At 33.2% G+C, this 22139-nt stretch overlaps 1 protein-coding gene across 1 annotated transcript in view; it reads right to left on the reverse strand.

Moving 5' to 3' along the window:
- Positions 1 to 1280: 1280 nt before the first annotated feature.
- The window catches only part of LOC149807760 (ectonucleotide pyrophosphatase/phosphodiesterase family member 3-like), a 73723-nt gene continuing 52864 nt past the window's right edge, over positions 1281 to 22139 (reverse strand). The window contains exons 13-19 of the mRNA XM_089960155.1: positions 18745 to 18948; positions 15119 to 15233; positions 14459 to 14536; positions 13155 to 13284; positions 8438 to 8585; positions 3043 to 3203; positions 1281 to 2126 (exon numbers count right to left, since the gene is read on the reverse strand). Coding sequence (XP_089816281.1) covers positions 3045 to 3203; positions 8438 to 8585; positions 13155 to 13284; positions 14459 to 14536; positions 15119 to 15233; positions 18745 to 18948 — 834 coding nt within the window. The 3' untranslated portion in view covers positions 1281 to 2126; positions 3043 to 3044. The remainder of the gene's footprint in view (positions 2127 to 3042; positions 3204 to 8437; positions 8586 to 13154; positions 13285 to 14458; positions 14537 to 15118; positions 15234 to 18744; positions 18949 to 22139) is intronic.

A 22139-nucleotide genomic window follows, 5' to 3' on the forward strand; every position in this document is an offset into this window, starting at 1 on the left:
CATTGTCACTTACACTCAAGTGAATGTGTTTTCAAATAATGATTTTTATTTGCGAGATATTGTCATACAGTATACCTGGATATAATTTAATCTTGGTCATTTTGCACTTAACACCGTGTCATGCATGAAGGGCAGTTGTCTTCAATATGTCAGTTGATTATTTCCCTCTCATTTGCAAAATCATCTGCTTCTCTTCTGGCCTGCACAAATTCATCACATGATTTTATTTTCTCCAAATATTCTGGGTGACACTGGGTCATGGACGTCCATGCACGTAGCACTATATTGTGTCACTTTAAATTTTGTTCCATTGTTTCAATTTATTTTCAAAATTTCCATGAATACCGGTGAAAAGGAACCAAAGTTTGTTTCCATATCTCGGCCGTCTTTGTATATGAAAAAAAAAAAAAATCTGACGCACCTAAAGGAATCCATAGTCGGCTTCTGAGGTTGGTTTGCTTTGCAATAAAAATAACCTATATGTCCTGTTGGTAAGTTCAAAGAAGTTTACTGCTTGCTGCCAGTGTGTTTATTCACCACCCAGGCTTCTATGTGCCTGGCATCTGTAGTAATAATTAATACAAATGAGCATTGATGTCTGCGGGTAAATAGTAATGACACTTTTGTAACCCATGCTGGAGAAAAGATTGTTACTTACACTCAAGTGAACATGTTTTCAGATAATTACTTTTATTTTGCGAGATCCTGTAATAAAGGAGACCTGGATATAATTCATTCTTGATTAATTTGCATCTAGCACCATGTCATGTGTGAATGACAGTAGTCTTCAAGATATCAGTTGATTATTTTCCCTCTTGTTTGCGATTTTGTTGGATCCAGTTTTCTGTCAGATAACATGTTCAAACCTTTGAGCACAACAAAACACAATTTGTTTCTCAATGTTCATGTAACAATGTGGTGTGTGTTATTGGACATAAGCGATACATCGCTACATTATGGAAGCCTATATTTTATTCTTTAATGCTCATGTTGAACAAAAAGGTATAAACGAAAACAATACAAGGTTAGTTTTTTCTTTTTTATTATCAAATAAGCATTTTATTGCAGTGTGCATTGGGGGGGGGGAGCACAAATGCAATACAAATTTATTTCGTTTCTTAAGTCTTGGAATATATGACATAGGTGAAAAAAAGTTTCACCATAAGTTCTGGGACAGGAAAATGTTTTTTTTATCGTGTCCCAATAAATACGGTAATATATTTTCATTTTCTTGGGGTGCACTATCTTTGTCAACATTTTAAATATAAAATACAAGCAAGTTTTTATGGATCTTTTTATTCGTAATATTCTGAATACAATTTTTAAATATGTCATTAAAAATATACTCTGAATATGCTTAACAATTAGAAGACTGTTGAATGATGCTTTAACTTGGATATGTGTGTACCTGGTAATATCACAACAACAAAATACATTAATTATAATAAAACGGCAAAGAATTCTTTTCAAAATATGTCAGATGCATATCATTTAAGCTCTTGAAATCAATGTCCAACTTCAATGACACTGCAAGATTGGAATCTCTATTTACTGCTATCTGAAAAATCAAGAACTTAAAATCTCTCTCCAACACTTGACAAACATGCATAAAACAATTTAAATAGGATACATTAGACATTTCTGCAGAATCACAGTGTATTTTTTAACCTGGTGAATACATATAAAAAAACAAAAGGAAGAATAAAAAACAGAAAATGTTAAATACAAAAATATCAATCTTTTAATGTGACAACTAGTTTGGATACACTGTGACTAGTAAGATATAGAAAGACCAGATGTGGACCAGAAGAATCGTGTGTAATGGTCATATTTAAGCCCTTGTATAATGCAATGTCAACATTCAGTACCCAATAAATGACTGACTGAACATCATCATTATTATTACTAAATACCTGCATTTGATAACCACTTGAATGATTGAAAATCACCATTATTATTACTAATTATCTGCATTTTAGTTGAAAGTACAGGTATAACATGTATCTATTGACTAATGACTCAAAAAGATGGCTGCTTTTTGTTCTTGACAAATTGACTGGATCCTGGAGGTATATTGGTTGTCACATTTATCTGTTTGTCCTTCTGTCCATTCGTTAATGAGCAAACTACAAAGTCAAAAAATAGTGGTATTTTTAAATGTTCATTCAAGCATCTAGCTAACCTGATAATATATTTACACAGTTTATAGAAATTTTGCTAATGGTTGGTAGATTTTCTAAACTGAACATTTGACTTTGGGTGAAAAGTTTGTAATGTGAAATACACCAATGAAAGAAATTAACTTTCAATATTTCAAAATGTACTCTATTATTCATATCAACATGTTGACAACCTAATTATATTTTCAGAAATTTTTGGGCTTTGTAAAATGTGTCAAAAATCGTACAGAGTTGTCTTGTAGCTGCAGTGAAAACCACTGAATGCCACAAAAATGCAAAGCAGCATAAAAATGTTTTACCAATTATCACATTGTTATAGATATTCAATAAATATGAAATTTCAGTCTAAAATGTTGAGGGCTGTTCCAGTAAATGATTCTTGGGACCCAGGTAAGGCACTTTATCAGTCTGAAGTAGTCACCCATAGATACAATCTAGTTTTATATCGAATTCTGAGTATCATGGCATATCATTTTTTGAAAAAGCTGCATTTCCTGGTTACCAAATATATTGAAATGTTGAAACCATTAATTGCTTATTTGCAATCAGTGGCTTAATTGGAGAAAATTGGTTATCTCATATATGTTCACTCATCAGTCTTGTTAATAAATACATTCATTTATTTAATATTAGAACACTCATATCATTGTAGGAAAACTGTTCTATTTTGTGTATGTGCATTTTCTGAAATTAAGTATGGCTGTGTTTAGCAATAGCATTTGTGTTTCACAAACATTTTTGTCAGATAATGAGAGACGAAACAATCTAGATATAAAAGTTTAAAAAAATGAAAATACACCAGGTCTTCACAGGAAATGTGGCCCTGTTATATACACTGATGGAGGATTTATATTTTAGTTACCATTATGACTGGGTCATTTTTGTTGTCCAAAGTCCACTTGGAAGGTAAGTTTTTAACTGTACTGACAAGGATTTCTCCATTTTTGGAAAGAATTCCAGACCAGAGATAAGCTCCACATCTCGCACTCGAGCCTCATTATCTGTCATGTAACTGCTAATATTCTGGAACAAAAGGACAGAGATAACAGTAACATAAAAGTACATACCTATCAGCATACATATACACACTGTTACGAGTCATTCTTATAAGGTATGTAATTGACAAATGGGATTTGTGTGACAATTGTGTGTGTGTGTGTGACTTGGACTTTTAACGTAACTTTAACAATTTTTCAGTCATATAGCTATGATATCTGCAGTGTGGCAGTTTATAGTGATGTCTAGCACTCGGGCATCATGCCACATACATGTCCCACCCAGTCACATTATCCTGACACCAAGCCGACCAGTCCTAACACTAACCTCTTAACAATGAGCGCCGAGCGAGGCAGCTTTTAGTACCATTTTTATAAGTCTTTGGTATTACTCGGCCGGCGATCGAACCCACGACCTCCTGCATCCAAGGCAGACACTCTAACCACTAGGCCACCAGAGCGGTTGTGTGACAACTGTTCCACAGAAGTTGGTCCACCATGTTATAAAATATGAAGTGTGATAGAATTAAAAAAAAATGACTGAAATCCCAACATAAAAACAAAATTCTAACAGTGAGAATGCTATCAGCATTAACACTAAATAATTTTAACAATGTCTTACTTACTGAAGATATCAGAATTTGTTATTGTTGGATATATGAAAGATCTTGCTAGGATCAATCTTGAAAATAGACGTAATGTCTGACATCTAGTTAAGATAAATTCTGAACAATGTGATGCTAGATTTATTAGTGATGGGTAACACTGGGCTCTGCTCACTCAAGTTTACACAGCTTTAAACAGATTAACCTGGATAGGAAAATCAAAGTGAGTAGGATGTGCATTCAAGGGCCAGAACTCCTCTAAATAATGCAATGGAAAGCTTCAAGTCCAACTCATTCAAGGTTTCATCAATATAAAGGTCTATTAATCAGGTAGAAAGTTATGGAAAGATAACCAGTGACTGTGGGGCCATAACTCCTGTAAATGATGCTGTGGAACACTTGAAATTGAACTTGTTCAATGTCTGATCAATTTAAAGGAGCATGCCAAAGTTTGTGAAATCCAGCCATCCTTGATAAATGTAGAAACTAGTCCGGTGGAAGGACAATCAGGGGGCATAACTAAATGTCAGTGAACACTGGAAATTGCTTATGAATGGTCTCATTAATATAAAGCTGCAAACCAAATATAGCTGAAATGCAACAAAGCTTGGTAGTTATGCTGCAGAATGGAAAGTAGGGAGGACAGATGGTAAGGGACATAGATTCCTGTAAATGATTTTGTAGAATGCTAGAAATTGAATGTATTCATGGTCTCTTCAATTTAAGGCTGCAGGTCAAATTTTAAATCCGACAATCTTTGGTAAAGTAATGCTGCTGAACTGAAGTAAGGAAGATGGATAAATGAGAAGCATAACTCTGCATAAAGCTGCATGCCAGATGTGGCTGAAATCCAATGAACCATTATAAAGTTACATGGAACTAATGCCAGAAGGATGGGCAAACAGGAAACAACTCATGCAAACAATGTAGAACACTTGAAATTAAATTGTTCAAGGTCTTATGCTCATGCAAAATTTAACAGAAACCCAAACATCCTTGGTAAAAGTGCTGTAGAAACTGAAGTCAGGGGGCACAACTCCTGTAAATGGTATAATAAGGAACAGTGGAAATAGAACTCCTGCAAAACCATATCAGTATGTAAGCTCTCTAAACTTAAGTTAAAAGATCAGGCAATCAGGGGCTATAACTCCTTTAAGTGATCATATAGAAGACTCGATATCAAATTCTTATTCGTGTAACTGCAGAGACAATACAACAATAATGAAAACTACACATCCACCATTGTACAACCTTGAGAAGGCAGCTGGTAAAATACTTTTAATTACTAAATAATCATTAAAAGCATCTTCACTGGTTAATTGCAAAAGTCTCTTAGTAAGACCCCAATTATGAAAGTTGATATGAAACTCTTAGTAAGACCCCAATTATGAATGTTGGTATGAAACTCTTAGTAACACCCCAATTATGAAAGTTGATATGAAACTCTTAGTAAGACTCCAGTTATGAAAGTTGATATGAAACTCTTAGTAAGACTCCAATTATGAAAGTTGATATGAAACTCTTAGTAACACCCCAATTATGAAAGTTGATATGAAACTCTTAGTAAGACCCCAATTATGAAAGTTGATATGAAACTCTTAGTAACACCCCAATTATGAAAGTTGATATGAAACTCTTAGTAAGACCCCAATTATGAAAGTTGGTATAAATGTCATGTACTGAACTGACCAAACTGAACTTTGTTCATATTAATGAATGATGAATGTTACAGCTTTTGGCCATCCTTGGATAACATGTTTTGGAATTTTTGCCTGTAATCCAAGTACACATTCTCCTTTCTCAGGTGTGCTTACCTTGGCAACTGAACATACCCTGTAATCTCAGAACAACAGAGATGGAATGTTTTGCCAACTTGGTGTCCACTCCTGCTTCAAAGTTCACAGCCTGAGAACAATATTCTTCATTTTCTGGCAAAAAGGACAATGAGAATGTTCTTGTCATTGTGATGATGATGAGAACATTGGACCATGATAATGTTTTGTGATTGTGACCATAAGAACATTGGACCAGGAGAATGTTCTTGTGATTGTGATGATGATGTGAAAATTGGACCATGATGTTTTATGATTATGACCATGAGAACATTGGACCATGAGAATGTTATTGTAAATAACCATGTGAACAATGGACCATGAGAATGTTCCTGTAACTGTGACCATGAGATCATTAGATCATGAGAATATTTTTGTGATTATGACCATGAGAACGTGATTGTGATTGTGACCATGAGAACAATGGACCATGAAAATTCATACAGTGACACACAATTGGATAGATTGTAATTGGAGTCCAGATTTATTAGAAGAAACTGATTAGCTATCAGGAAATATTAACCGATTCCCAAGAGGTCAAGTTGAGTTTCTGATAATAAATCCAATAATCCTTTGTAAAGTTATGCAGCTAGAACCAATGTTTAGGAGGTCTTCACAGTATTAAAAGGAATTGGAGTTTTGCAAATGAAATGAAAATAGGGATGATAGATGGATGGGCATACGAATAGCAGAAATCATTAAAAATATTTAAAGTGAACAATTGTGAATAGCAAAAGGCACACCTGGACCACTGGTATTATATCTGGAACAGTTCTGCTCCAGAATCAAGTGTCAGTAGTGGATAGATGGATGAAAATTAAAAATAATGAATCTTAAGAATTGTGAACAGCAAAAGACACATCTGGATCACTAGTCTAATACAGGTATCAAATTTCATAGAAATAACTTTTTGGTGTTTTGACATGAAAATGAAATTGAGGAAAACAGCTTAATGGACAGAGAAGCAAATTTCATTCAAATATTTAAATAGTTTTGGAGTTTTATCAATTGACTACAAAAATGTCTAATGGATGGGTGGATGGAAGACAAAAATAACAAAAACATTGAAAATGAAGAATTGTTAATGGCACAATGCATGTCTGCATTAACCTCATATATTTACCAAGTTTCATAGAGATCTCTTGAATGGTTTTCAAGTAATGCTCTGGAAATGAAAGTGTGAATACTTGATGACCAAATCAATGGATGGACGGACATTGATATATCGGCAACCAACTCAGCTGAGTATGGAATAGAAAGGTCTTGGTAAAATTATACTGCTGAAACCCAACCTAAGAGAGTATGCAATTTGGAATAATAACATCTACTGATGAATAGATTGCTGGAAATTTAAGTCATTAAATGTCAATATAAAGTTACATGGCAAATGTAGTTAAAATCCAACAATTCTCCATTAAATTATGTTGCAGGAACCTACCCAAAATATATACTCAGTTACAGGCCTAGTGCAAAGAACACAGACCCTCATCTTCCATCTCATAATGCACCTACAGATCAGGATCTATGTTGTTTGTTGTTGTTGTGGGGTTTAGCACCATATTTCAGCACACGATAGGCTATGCATGGCGGCCAGTATTAATGGTGAAGGAAGAACCTGGGAAAACCCTGGGAAGAACCACTGACCCACGAGAAGCTACTGGCAAGCTTTCTCACATATCCATGTTAGCCGAATCCTAGACTCTAACCCACACAGACAGAGGTGAGATGGCAGTGATCCGTAATGGAAAGCGCTTTAGTCCACTTGGCTCCCCTATGTTGTTTGTTCAAGTGCCATTATACCCCCCATAACCTTTTATCCCCACATTCATCTGTCTATTGTTTAGGAATATAACGACAGTCACCTTAAGCCATGATCTCTGACTCCACAGGAATTCATTTTGTGGAATACCTTGTTGTGAGACATAGAAAAGAATCATTGCAATAAATCTAAGATTGCTATATCAACTTCAGTATTTCAATCATGGTTTTAGATGGTGGTGCATTGTCCTGAGTAGGTGGATTTTAGCTAAAAATCCATATATAGATTTCAATGTTCCAAAAAGATCATACTTTTCAAAATGTTTGATCTTAAAATGTTACCTACTGTATATACTCGAGTGAAAGTTGAGTCAAACTGCAAACAACACAGACCCCAATCTGCCATTGCATAATGTGCCAGAAGATCTGGGTATGTTGTTTGTTTTATTCATTAGGTACTTCTAACAAACTACATAGACCCAGATCTGCTGGTGCATTATGAAACATCAGATCTGGGTCTAGCTTTTAGTTTGAAGCAAGTTCTAAAAGAGTACACATGGTACTGAAAATGTATCTGATGTCAATGTAAATACAACAAAAATAACAACCATACCATTCCTGTATCTGATGTCAATGTAAATACAATAAAAATAGCAACCATACCATACCTGTATCTGATACAATGTAAATACAACAAATATAGCAACCATACCATACCTGTATCTGATGTCAATGTAAATACAACTAAAATAACAACCATACCATACCTGTATCTGATGTCAATGTAAATACAACAAAAATAACAACCATACCATACCTGTATCTGATGTCAATGTAAATACAACAAATATAGCAACCACACCATACCTGTATCTGATGTCAATGTAAATACAACAAAAATAACAACCATACCATACCTGTATCTGATGTCAATGTAAATACAACAAATATAGCAACCACACCATACCTGTATCTGATGTCAATGTAAATACAACAAAAATAGCAACCATACCATACCTGTATCTGATGTCAATGTAAATACAACAAATATAGCAACCATACCATACCTGGCATTTGGTGATATTGAACTGATGAGGTAAAATATAGGAAGCAGTCTGGAACTTTGCACAGTTTTGAAAAGACTCTCCAGTTCTGTTGCACCTTGTTAGCACCAGGTACAGATGTGTGGGTACAGGCATACTGCCATTGAAATACCTGTGGAGAAAGACAACAAATAATTCAACAAGAAATTTTAAGTGGATTGGCATTTGACAATTCATACTAGAGAAAATGTGATAAATAATGTAAAAAAATGTATCATTTTTCATTGGTATATATATATATATATATATATATATATATATATATATATATATATATATATATATATATATATATATATATATATATATGTGTGTAACTTTTTATTGTGGCAGGGTCAGTAACAGTAAGATTTAAGTAATTTGTTTTCTGGATGTGAATTGTGCAAAAATGAATATAAACTAATATTTGTTTTTTTCATTACCTGACCACACAGATTGTATTTCTACATGCTAATATCTAAACTGACCCTTAATTTGTTATTTTGCTGGTTATTTACATCTAAGCTGACCTTTAATTTGTAATTTTGCTGGTTATTTATATCTAAGCTGACCCTTAATTTGTTATTTTGCTGGTTATTTATATTTAAACTGACCCTTAATTTGTTATTTTGCTGGTTATTTAAATGCAATAATCAAGAAGCAGTTTGGCATGGTTATTAGGTTTATATATTAATTAAATAATCAATTTATCACAGATATTGCATATTATTATACATAATGAGATTTAGAAATATATCACTATTAAATCATACACTATTAGATCATACTGAGTATCAATATGGGGTTTATGAGTTAAAAATAAACTTAAAACAAGTAGGTTTCTAAGATGAACTTATTAACAATAAATTTCAAATGAAAGGTGCAAATTGTCATTAACTGAATATATATGGCCCATTTCTATTTGATATTCAGTGTAACCAATACCATGCATGCCATCCCCTGGCAAGGAAAAAGTGTATTCTACGTACACAAAAGGAGTAATCCGAGCAGAAAAAGAGTAATCCACATATAAAATTCAATGAGCATATGTACAAAATGATTTATTTACCCCTCTGGTCTTTTAACATCAATTACTGCCTCATGTTTTTATTGCACTTTGAGCTTTAGAAAGCTACAGCCTCTCATATTGCATTACAAAACACTTTGTACCAGCTGAAACTATGAATGTTTTGCACAACAGCAGAACACTAAGTGCTGGGTTACAGAACCTAGATTTGAATTCAGTTTTATTTTTGTTAACAATACTGAACAATCTCTCACTGTCAGCATTAGAATGGTAAAGAACCAATACGCCTTTCATAACCTGACAAAGAGGAAATTTATATCTTCCAGTTATTGGATCATTCAGATGGGAAATAAGGTGCCATTACACATCAACTCTGTCCGCATGAAGTACATTGTCAGGTAGAATGCCAACTTGATACTTCAGGAGTTCTTCTAATTTATCTGCAGCTTTTCCTATGGCAAGGTGCATCATTTGACAGGGATAACCTGATATGTTCACTGATGGAGACATTTTTCAAAATATAGAATTCCAGTCATCACTGATGCTTTATCAGCTGAAAACCCCACACAGTTCTGCCAACTTATGTTTATTCAAAGCATTATTAAGCAAATAAAAATGTTTTCTCCAGTGGAATCTACTGTTAATTCTGGTAATGAAAGAAGAGCATTCTGACTTTGCCCTTTTCATTATCAAAGTCTATTAAACAGATTGGGTACAACTTTTTGTCATCATAATCACTGCTCCTGTCTGTTGCAATACTAAAACCAAATTGTCATGGCTTCTGCACTTTTAAGTGAAATATCTTCTGCTAAACACTGAACAATATTTGATGGTTTTATTCTTGCACATTCATGTTTTCTGCAATCAGAATTCTGGAATCAGGAAACATCCGTTGGAACAAAGGATCAATGTAGTCTTCTACTACTAGGGGTAGTCCGTGTTTTATTAAGAACTCGGTAAATAACACATCTGCATTTATAAAATTTGTGTCCACAATTTAGTTCTGCTGTACAAAAGAAGTTACCTTAGTACTGGGTTAGTAAAACAAGCTAATTCAAGTTTGTTTCTTTTACCACAATGACCACATTTTTCAAAATACCTTGCACATAGCTATTGTTGCTCCACATCAAATTTACCACCATGAATAATAATCCTTTACACACAGCCTGCAATGGGCATGAAGCTGACATATAATGAAACACTGTATTGTGTAATTCATATATTCATCTTTGAATTGTTTTTCGTCTTTTTCTAATCCATCTGTGACATTATTTTGAAAAACATTTTTGCTCTAACACATGCATCGACTAAAATAAATCTTACTTGAATTTTAGCGCCAAATACCTACAGAATGGTTCTGTACCAGATATGAATTTGAACAAAGAATCTGTGGGAAAAGATTAAAAATCAGAAATCCAGTCTGTTCTCTCCTAACTAAGCCATACAGCTACTATAATTAGAAACCGTGGTCAAAAGTTTAAGTAGAAACCAGCATGTTTCTTGGAAATAGGGCAGCTGCTATAAATAGAACATAATACTGTTGGGAAAGTGCATGCAAGTCTTCAAACAAGTGTACTCTTATGTTGAAACTGCATAGATGTTGTCTTTTCTAGAATATGGTCTGAAAGATTATAGGGATGTTAATAAAAATGAGAAAACAAATTATTAATTCTTTTGGGAGGGGGATGTATCGAAATACATTTACACGTAAGGCATAATTTAGTGAAAAAAAGCATAATGATTATGCCATAAGCACAGTGGATGGCATGTATGCAATACTTGTTACATCCTCTGACAAAATCGTTTGGACAAAAATCTGAATCAAATAATAAACTTGAGTAATTAGCAATTCAAACTATAATCATACTCACAAACATGTTTGACAATGATGGAGAAGTAAGGGATTGACGAGTGTTGATTGCAAACTGAAATTAAGTTACTGACTAAATTTAGCTGCAGTGTCTGTTACAGAACTAGACTGCAAGCAAGCCAAGACCACTTAATTCATGTTTAAATGCAGAAATAAAAAGAAAGTAAATAAGCAAAATCCCTAATAGACAAACTTACAATCATTCACATCTGCACTCTGAAGTCTGTCAGATCTGACCACTCTTTGATGAATCTACCCATTCCCCAACAATGTTCAATGTATCAATCCACTCAATAACGTGTTTGCAAAAATAAACTGTTTAATTTTGAGTACAAAAACAGTCATTATTAGACAAAATACACAATCTGAATTATATATAGGAGATATATTTGTAAAAGGTCACATTTGTAAATCATTATAAACTTTTGAAACTTCTTGTTAATGATGTAGTAATACATCCATTAACAAAATGAAAATCTATGCAAGTTGACAGTTTTTGCCCTCAAAAATATATAATAAATGAAAATCTACCCCTTATTTAGTTATATAATTGCATTGGGAATAATTGCCCATAAAATGCTCTTTCTAATAAAGTTGTTTGCTTTTCTGTATAAATCACATTTATTTTTAAGATAACCAGATTGCTAATAACATTATTCCAGGAGGTTTCAACATACATTCAGCAAAAACATTTACGTCACTGCTTTTTGCATGTGAATATGGATATATATGAACGTTATTGTTGATTCCTTTTTATACAAACTAGGGACACTTAATTTGTGAAACAATGAACATTAAGGTCAAAGTTCACTTTTTTTTGTTTTTATTGTTCTATTAGTAAAATTTTGATGACTGGATTTCATTGTAAGCAATAGTGAAATTTCTGCTCATCCTTTGGAACTCATTTCTCTACAGTGAACCATAACTGTGTAAGTTTTTTTGATGCAAACTGGAGATCAAAACAAAACAGTGGCACTTAATTAGAATCTCAGAAATGCTTGTGGACATAGTTGTGATGGTAGATTGAGACTTTTCACATTGGAATACAAGAAGGCATACTGAATTTAAGATGATTACACTGAAACAAAATTAAAAGACAGAACTAAAGCACAAATTTCACTTGGCCCAAAAATTAATTGGTATTTATTTCTTAAAGTGCTGTCCAAGTAACCATAATTAACATTTTCATCAATCAAAATATCATTGAAAATTGTTATTTGCAGCATACTGAAAATTTTGCTTGTAAAGATAATTTAACAAAATATATTACTTATTAAAAGTTGCAAATTTCATGAGGCGGATTCATATTTCCAGGTACTAACTGCTGCTTTCGATGATAAAATATTCCAGGTCTGAATACAATTTACTTTGCGTTCAACAAATATAGGCCAACTGTTTTTAGTATTTTCTAGAAGAAATAAAATATGATTCACACCTGATCCCACATTATAAGTGGGTTTGCAAGTTATCCAGGTGTAGGTCATTGTGGAAGAGTTGTACTTCCATTCATTACATGCTCTAAGCCAACAAAATATATGCCATGGTCTCAGAGTTCAAAATATATTCTACATCTAATTAAATATTCAGCTTTGCAAACAAACAGAAAATCTGGAAACTGATACTTAAGTTTGGCCCAAGAGATTTCTAAATTGCAAATTTATGAATGTGTATGGAAAAGATTGGTAGACATGGGAATAAGAAAAAAAATGCACAATAATTTCCACAGGTATTCAACTTGTCAACTAATAATATAAAAGAATTTGCTGAATGATGCCTATTGTCAGAATCAAATCAAATTGATGTACCTGTGTATTTCATTAGCTGCATCTGAAAGTCCATCATGGTTGGTGTCAAAAACAGGGCCTGTCATAATGTTGACATAACTGTAGATATCAATCCACTGTTTCACCAGATTCTTAACTTCCCTCCATGTCCCTGCAGGGGAAATAACTAATGTCTAAATCAGATATTGTCAAGTTTTTGCAATGAGAAAATTTGTGTAAGATCGAGAAAATTACCTAATTTTTCCTTCTTTTACACGTATACCAGTAACGAAAACAAAAATAAATTACTGAAATTTTACATTTTCTCTGCATCAGTTCAAATGTTGAAAATCATTTAAAACTTTCTGATACAAATAAAATGACTGAAATAAAAAACTCTATACATTTTTTTAAAGCTAAGTATCATCAGATAAAGGTTGTTATATACTCACATACAAGTCAAATCCAACTGCAAACTGCACACAGCCAGATACGCCAGCACAAAATGTGCCAGCAGATCAGGATCAATGTTTGTTTGGAGTTGGACTCGACATAAAAGTGGGTACAGAGGTTAAATTAATCAACTTCATTTGATTTAATACTAAATGCTGACAAAAATTTATCACATAACAAAAATAATTGATTTTCTTCAATTAACCAAAGAAAATAAGTTACGAGTAAAATATCTTTCTCCAATAACAGTACCAATCATAATAATTTGGAATATGTCTATTATCTTGTGGATCCAGTTCTCCCAAGCTAAAATAAAAACATTTGCCACATCTTTAGGCTTTTCTTGCTATGCTTTATCTTAACATTCATTAGGCTGAGTTTATCTTTACATTCTTTTAACTTTAGTTTTAATCGGCACCATTCACCCATTATCATTCAGAGGTGCCATTAGATTCTAATACATATGTGGAGATGTAACGTTACAGCAACAGACATGCTAGAAGTCATTTGCTTGCCAAAAGTGGAGGTCAGTCTAGATGTGGCCTTTATTATGATGTGGATTTTCTATTACTATTTTGAATATAAAATAAAAATTTAAATCTTTAGTTTTTCAATATGTTAAATACATTTTTCTTTTGCAATTAATTTTGTGTTTTTTCTGTTCCTATTTTGAACAGATGTGGGCACCTTTAAAACTTTCACTGCAAAATCTGTGTAGTCAACATGTTTTATGATTGTCTCCTGTATATCGTTAAGTTTGTAAGAGTGTTAAAAGGATTCAGCAATACCTGATTGGGATGTAAATAATCACATGGGGAATATATTGCACACCTGAGAGAACTATAATGTAATGCTATGGTAAATTCTTGTTCTTTTGAAATCAAAATACAAACCAGATGCAAAATGCTCTTTCATATTAACAAAAGATGAGGACAAAAATGCAGACATTGCACCCAAACTTGATTTCAGCTCTGAAAAGAAACAGAAACAGCTGCTTAATGAAACAGATTTGAAAGGTAAAAGAAAGAACACTAAACTGAATTTGTTCTCAACCTGAAGATTAGTTGCCATTAAGGTTTATTATCAACTTCAGTGGGACAGAATGAAAATTTTTTTCCCCAACCCTTTGCATTATTAGACAGCTCACAAGTTATTCATGCCTTCATTTCAGATGTATCCAATTGGGAAAGACACTTTATCATAAATTGTACCTCATTTTTTTATTATGGGAAACTTAATTCTAGTCAATATAATATGCATCTACCAGATGCAACTCATGCTTATGTGCTAAAAGCTACTATTTAATATATAATGTGTATTCAAAGTACCTGGCAAAAATAAAAATAAGTCGCACAAAATGCATTTGACTGAAGCTTCATCAAGATACCCATACTGACTCCTTGGTTGTCAAGATAGTAATATGGCACAGACTTAAAATGTCATGAAAAGAAATATATTTAGTCTATCTGTAAAAGGTCAATTTATCACACAATTTCTCTACAAGATAATCTAACCATTTTGTATTTATTTCCATTGTCCAGATTTTGCCTCACCTGTAAGCAAAAGTGACTGGAAAGTAAAACCATCCTTACTGACCGAACAGTTTCTACTGGCATCAACTCTGCTGTCAGGTATAATACACTTAATTTCAGCATATGAATCGGACACCTGAAAATATATATACATACATGTACAAAAAAGCTAATGTAAGATACTTCACAAGCCTTTGTCCAACAGTTCTGCAAACAACAAAACCATACTGTGATGAATGGCATATGATGTTTGAAAATTTTGTACACAAAACCTTTATGTTGTTGTTTTTTGCTGCTGTAGGCAACTGATGAAACAAACTACATTTTGCTTTTGCCAGTGAGATGAGAAATAAACACAGCAATAATAATAACATATTTTTACCTGAATTTTAAGAACATTTTGGATTCTGTATAAATTCAAAGTTGAGGGATATCTTGCTAGATTGAAGTTTAACTTGTCCCTGACCTATACCTTTGCCTAGCACAATGTTTTGTTTGCAGCCAAATGAAAAAATTCACCGAATTATATCATATGGACTTAAGATCAATATATGTATTTATGAACATTTTTCTTGTGTTGCCTTTACAAATAACAGAAGGGGCCCCGAGTGGCCGAGTGGTCTAAATCGCTCTTTGTTATGGATTACTGCCATCTCACCTCTGTCTGCGTGGGTTCGAGTCTCGGATTCAGCTAATGTGGATAAGTGAGAAAGCTTGCCAGTAGCTTCTCGTGGGTTGGTGGTTCTTTCTGGGGTTTTCCCGGGTTCTTCCTCCACCATTAATACTGGCTGCCATGTATAACCTATTGTGTGCTGAAAAATGGCGTTAAACCCTACAACAACAGCAACAACAAGTAACAGAAAATCACAATTTAACAGTTGCATGACATTATATACCCACCTTATAATATCCATAGTTTGTTATGGGTAATTTGGAGATTACTGACCAAAGGATCCAAATGACCTGAACCTCTGGTCAAGTTATGCAGTCTTGATTGAAACTTAATGTGTGGAAACCATTATTTCTTATTAGACTTACCATGACTGTGACCTTTGACCTTCAAGTGCAAGCTGTTCCAAAAATTTGGTCAAGGAACTTACTCCAGAATAAAAGTTATTTTGCAAAACCAATTGTTCTTTGAGCCAAAATAACCTTTTGACCCTAGAAGAAACAGGCCTCCTCCATACCTAAGTGCAAGGCCTCCACAAACTATCATCAAGATACTAAAGTTATTATGCAAAAAATCTTTTCTTCTTTCAGACAATAACCTAGAAGTTGGATCTTGTAACACACTAATCATTAGACTTCTTTCTTACTCAAAGTGTAAGTCATCCATGCATAGTCAATAACTGAAATTTGTGTGCAGAAACCAATATTCTTCTTCTGATCACAATGACCTTGGCCCTTGACCTCATAAAATTGATAAGGTTCTTCCTTACCATGAGTCCAAGCCATCCACAAACATTGGCCCAGGTCTGTGATGTAATATTATTGTGCAGAAACTTTTATTCTTCTTTCAGTCGTAGTAACATTGACCTTTGACCTTTTTATCCCAAAAGTGATTTAGTTTTTTTATTCCTACAACAAGTATAAACCATTCACAAAGTTTGGAAACTGTTGATGTTGGACATCTTAAGTTATTCTACAGAAATGAAATTGGTTAAATACAGATGGACTTCATTAAAACATGCTAACCTCATTTAGCAGGCATGTAAAAAACTAAAGATTTGTTTCAGTCTTCTGACTAAAATTTGTAAATATCTTTCATGATCATCGTGAATCATGTATTCTGATAGACAATGTGGATGGAGTAATTACACTTGTTTAATTGATGGCATAATTTTAATGTTTAACTTTCCGAAATACAATTTTTCATTCCTTCAAATTCAGGAAACATATTACAATAAATCATTATAGTTTTAGCTTCATGAAATTTGTATACACTTCATATTGTGGTATACTAGCAGCATAAAATATTAACTTATTCTATATACAATAATTCAAAATCTTTACCAATACTAATATTTGTGCAATTTTAGTTTCTCCACAAATTTGTAAACATTTTTATGCTCCTGAAATATGGTGATTTTATAGCATGGTCCACTTGATCAATGCTATCATAAACTTGTACTGTGCATTTCCTCTTCAAAATGCTTGTCAAAGGGAGACAACTATGTTGTAACACCCTTTTGTATTGGAGTTTGTTAACCTCCAAAGAGAGCACCATCTGTACTTGCTTATAAGTCAAGTCTAACTGTACAAACCAAGACCTGCCATTGCATAATGTTATGATAGATGTATGTTTATGCAATTTATTAGGAGTAATCAGTAGAACAAATAAAAGAAACCTTGATCTGCCAAAATATTATGAGAAAGCATATCAGGGTCTATATTTATTTGCAGTTGAATTAGACTTATAAGCAAGTACTTATGGTAGGTAATAATTAGTGGTTTGAGTCAGAACTTAAAGTTATGTGAAAAGAAATTAATAGAAAGTCAGGTAGTTTTATGGAACACATGTCAAGGTTATCACTAATAAATTTTGTGCATTAGCACAAATTATGCAAATTATCAAAGTTTTGTTGCTAACCATGACAGGTTTGATTCTATCTCCTCAGTGAAGTTCATTCATCTGTCTGTTGATCCACAGAACAGGTGGTTTTCGCAATATAATTTTTTTTCTTTCTTATTTAATACCTGTGAAGATGCCTCTTCAAAGTCAATTGTTTTTGGAACTGTTAGGTCACTGGAGCAGTAAAGTTTTTGTTTATTATAGCATAATGCATCCAGTTTCCTGAATCTAATTGTCATCAAATTTATAGGTTAACTATTCCTGGACAGGAGAAGCTGCTACTTAGAATTTTTTGAGATTCTGCTTGAACAGTGAAGTTTCCTAGATACCAATTTTCTTCAGACTTAATCCTATTAATATCTAGGTCAGAGGTCAAAGATCAAAGTCTCTGGACGTACAATTATTGTTGAATTAGGTTCCACGTTCTCAAAGCTTCTCCAATCCAATCCACATCAACCTCAAAAGGGCAGTTCCTTCCTGATACTGCAATCAACTGATCCAAGGTCAAGATCACTGGATGCAAAATTGCATTGTGGGATTCTGCATTAACTGAATTTTCATCCTATTTCACTGATATATCACACTTTGACAGTAGCAGCTGCTGCTAATTAGCTCTGGACACTGACTGGTTTAGGAACAAGGTTGCAGGTGCTAAAATAATTTTATTAAACACACATACACGCCAAATGAACTGCATAAATAGCATTCAGTTTCTGAAGGGTCACCGATTCAAACCTCAAGGTGACTGGAGTTTACATTTTTTCTTTATTTATACATAACAAACCAGGCTAAATAATAGATCAAGGCCATTTGAGGTAAATGTATGTCTCGTATACATCTGTTATTGCTGCAGTTATCAGTTATTATTCTGCCAGCTATTTGTTCACAAAGAAAAACAAGGAAAAAGACACAGTAGTAAAAACTGATTATTTCATAAAATTCAGAAGCCATCAATATATGTAGTAGCCAATGACTACTTTAGTTAACACTAATGGGAACATATACATGTCCACACCTATGTGATATCAGTGGACTCTTCTATGATGAGAGGTTTTATAGTGAGGGACAACTGTACCTGTGACTTTTGTATTGTCTGTGACACCCAGAGTGGAAGATGCAGGCTGGGAAAGTATGCTGTCACATGAGTAGGCTGGTACAGCAACTGGATACTGTTGTTAGGGTACAGGGCTTGTAACACTGGTGGACCCCAAGGAAGATGCATATTGGCACTTCCAGCTGAATCATCTTGTATCTCCATAGGAACAACTGCCTGCCTGCTCTGTAGGACAAATTTATTTTGCTTTATTTTATATTTCTTTGAATTTCGTATCAATATATCTGCATGGCACCGAGTCGAGATCACTACATGACTGCATATGAAGTTGTATCTGGCTCAAACCAGTGAAATGCCACAGAAATAAGAGATGAAATGCTATTGAAATAAGAGAGGAAATGCTCGAGAAATAAGAGATGGAATGCTGCTGAAATAAGAGATGAAATGCTATGGAAATAAGATTGGAAATGCTATGGAAATAAGAGACGAAATGCTAGAGAAATAAGAGATGGAATGCTTCTGAAATAAGAGATGGAATGTTGCTGAAATAAGAGATGAAATCTCGAGAAATAAGAGATGAAATGCTACAGAAATAAGAGATGAAATGCTAGAGAAATAAGAGAGGAAATGCTACAGAAATAAGAGATGGAATGCTGCTGAAATAAGAGATGAAATGCTACTGAAATAAGAGGAAATGCTACAGAAATAAGAGATTAAATGCTACTGAAATAAGAGGAAATGCTACAGAAATAAGAGATTAAATGCTAGAGAAATAAGAGGTGAAATGCTGCTGAAATAAGAGATGAAATGCTAGAGAAATAAGAGATGAAATGCTAGAGAAATGAGAGGTGAAATGCTAGAGAAATAAGAGGTGAAATGCTAGAGAAATAAGAAGTGAAATGCTAGAGAAATAAGAGATGAAATGCTAGAGAAATAAGAGGTGAAATGCTAGAGAAATAAGAAGTGAAATGCTAGAGAAATAAGAGGTGAAATGCTAGAGAAATAAGAAGTGAAATGCTAGAGAAATAAGAGATGAAATGCTAGAGAAATAAGAGGTGAAATGCTAGAGAAATAAGAAGTGAAATGCTAGAGAAATAAGAGGTGAAATGCTAGAGAAATAAGAAGTGAAATGCTAGAGAAATAAGAGATGAAATGCTAGAGAAATAAGAAGTGAAATGATACCGAAATGCTCCTCTGGATAATGTACATAACTAGATCAAATACAACTGACAATTACTACAAGTGAAAATTAATACAAGTGGTGTCTTACACTCATGTATAAAGTGTGCCCTTGGGTGAAGCACTTAGGCAAGGCACTTGGGTGAGGCACTTTACTCCAATTGACTCAGTACTATACAATCCTCTTGTGTTATAAAACGCAAAACCAAACATTGTATACTTATTATTATGTCTATGCATTAAGAATTCAAATATTTATTTGGGTATAATTATGCTCTTTCATACAATAAAAATATTAAATATATAGGGAAACCTCATTATAATATGGTAGTTGCAGTCCATAACTCCTGACCATGGCATGCACTGAACTGTGGCATAGTAATAATAATAGAACATTTAATTTCTGCATCTATGAGTGGTGGGGTGAGGGGTGGGTATGGATTAGAAGTTATAAACCAAATGCATCCAACACAAAGTAATCATTTTACTATGCTAATTTACAAAACATTCTGGATGAGGACAGGCCAGTGATAAAAATTAATAATTTCTGTGTAAGAACAATTATTATGACCTGTAAGTTATAGGTTTCTGAAACAAAACAGGATAATCAGCTTGGCAGATGTTTCAAGTTGTGAGTGGGAATAAGGTACATCAAAGACAAAAAAACATGAGCCATGATGTGACCAAATCTTTGTTATAATCATGCACTTTATATCAGGGTTCCTACATAGTAAGAATCTCTATTAAAACAAGTCTGTGTTATAATGATGCACTTTATATCAGGGTTCCTACATAGTAAGAATCTCTATTAAACCAAATCTGTGTTATAATGACGCACTTTATATCTGGGTTCCTACATAATAAGAATCTCTATTAAACCAAATCTGTGTTATAATGATGCACTTTATATCAGGGTTCCTACATAGTAAGAATCTCTATTAAAACAAGTCTGTGTTATAATGATGCACTTTATATCTGGGTTCCTACATAGTAAGAATCTCTATTAAACCAAATCTGTGTTATAATGATGCACTTTATATCAGGGTTCCTACATAGTAAGAATCTCTATTAAAACAAGTCTGTGTTATAATGATGCACTTTATATCAGGGTTCCTACATAGTAAGAATCGCTATTAAACCATACATCATAAGCTGGAAAATCGTTGGTCAATACTAAAATCTATGACAATCTGTAAGAACTTAAGTTCATTTTTGAACATGTTCTACTATGTACAGACATATCAGAACTAGATGTCAATGCTAATCTGTATCACCAAACCACTGGATGGATTCCCAATTCCAGGAATTGCCCTTCCAAAGTTATTTTCCTCCTGAATGATCATATCATACCAATATCAGAGCTTTCAGGTGTATGCCATTATTCTTTTATTGTCTTCTCCTGACAGAACTGTTCTTTAATAATAATAATCAAGTGGGGTACATACTCCAGTACATATGCCCCTCTAGACGACAATATAAGAGAAAAATTCCAAAGGATTTGATCTTGTACATCATACCGAGTAATGCCTATTATCATTGTTCTATAGAAAACATTTCCAGCATCTGTTTTTAAACCATGACATTGATTACCAAACAATAACTGCACTACAGCCTGATTAAATATGGCTTTGTAAGATTTCTTTTTGGAAAATTCCTAGGTCGCATTTAAAATATCTGTGTTTTGACCACATTTAAAGGATCAAGTAATTTAGACATTATTATTATTATTATTTTTATTATTGTGGTTGTAGTTGTTGTCAGTCAGAACTATAAACATATGCATGCAGAATCAAAGTAATAATTAAAATTATTTGGATGACAACATTTAAAAAAAAAAACTCAAATAACTGATAAATAAAATAAAAATAGAAATAATACTGGAAACCATTGACTAATATTTTTATCATAATTTTTAAATTAACAAATATAATGTGATTCTGAAGTCAAGAAATAAATGTAATCATAATTTATATATTTATCAGATTTTTAAACTTCTTTGAATAATAATAATAATAATAATAATAATAATAATGTATACATGACATATTCTTCTTAAATTTTAACCCTGGTAGTGTGGAAGCCATATATAAATGGTTTATGGTACCTGAATCTCTATGCGGTAATCCTATATTTATATGATCACAGTAAATGTCTTCTGCATGCGGTAGCCATAAAAATATGGTTTTGTACAATGACGTAAACAGATGTTGATCTTCACCAATCAGCAAGCACATGCT

The sequence above is a fragment of the Sinohyriopsis cumingii genome, chromosome 1, assembly GCF_028554795.1.
Source record: "Sinohyriopsis cumingii isolate HCF-2022 chromosome 1, ASM2855479v2, whole genome shotgun sequence".
Taxonomy (NCBI): domain Eukaryota; kingdom Metazoa; phylum Mollusca; class Bivalvia; order Unionida; family Unionidae; genus Sinohyriopsis; species Sinohyriopsis cumingii.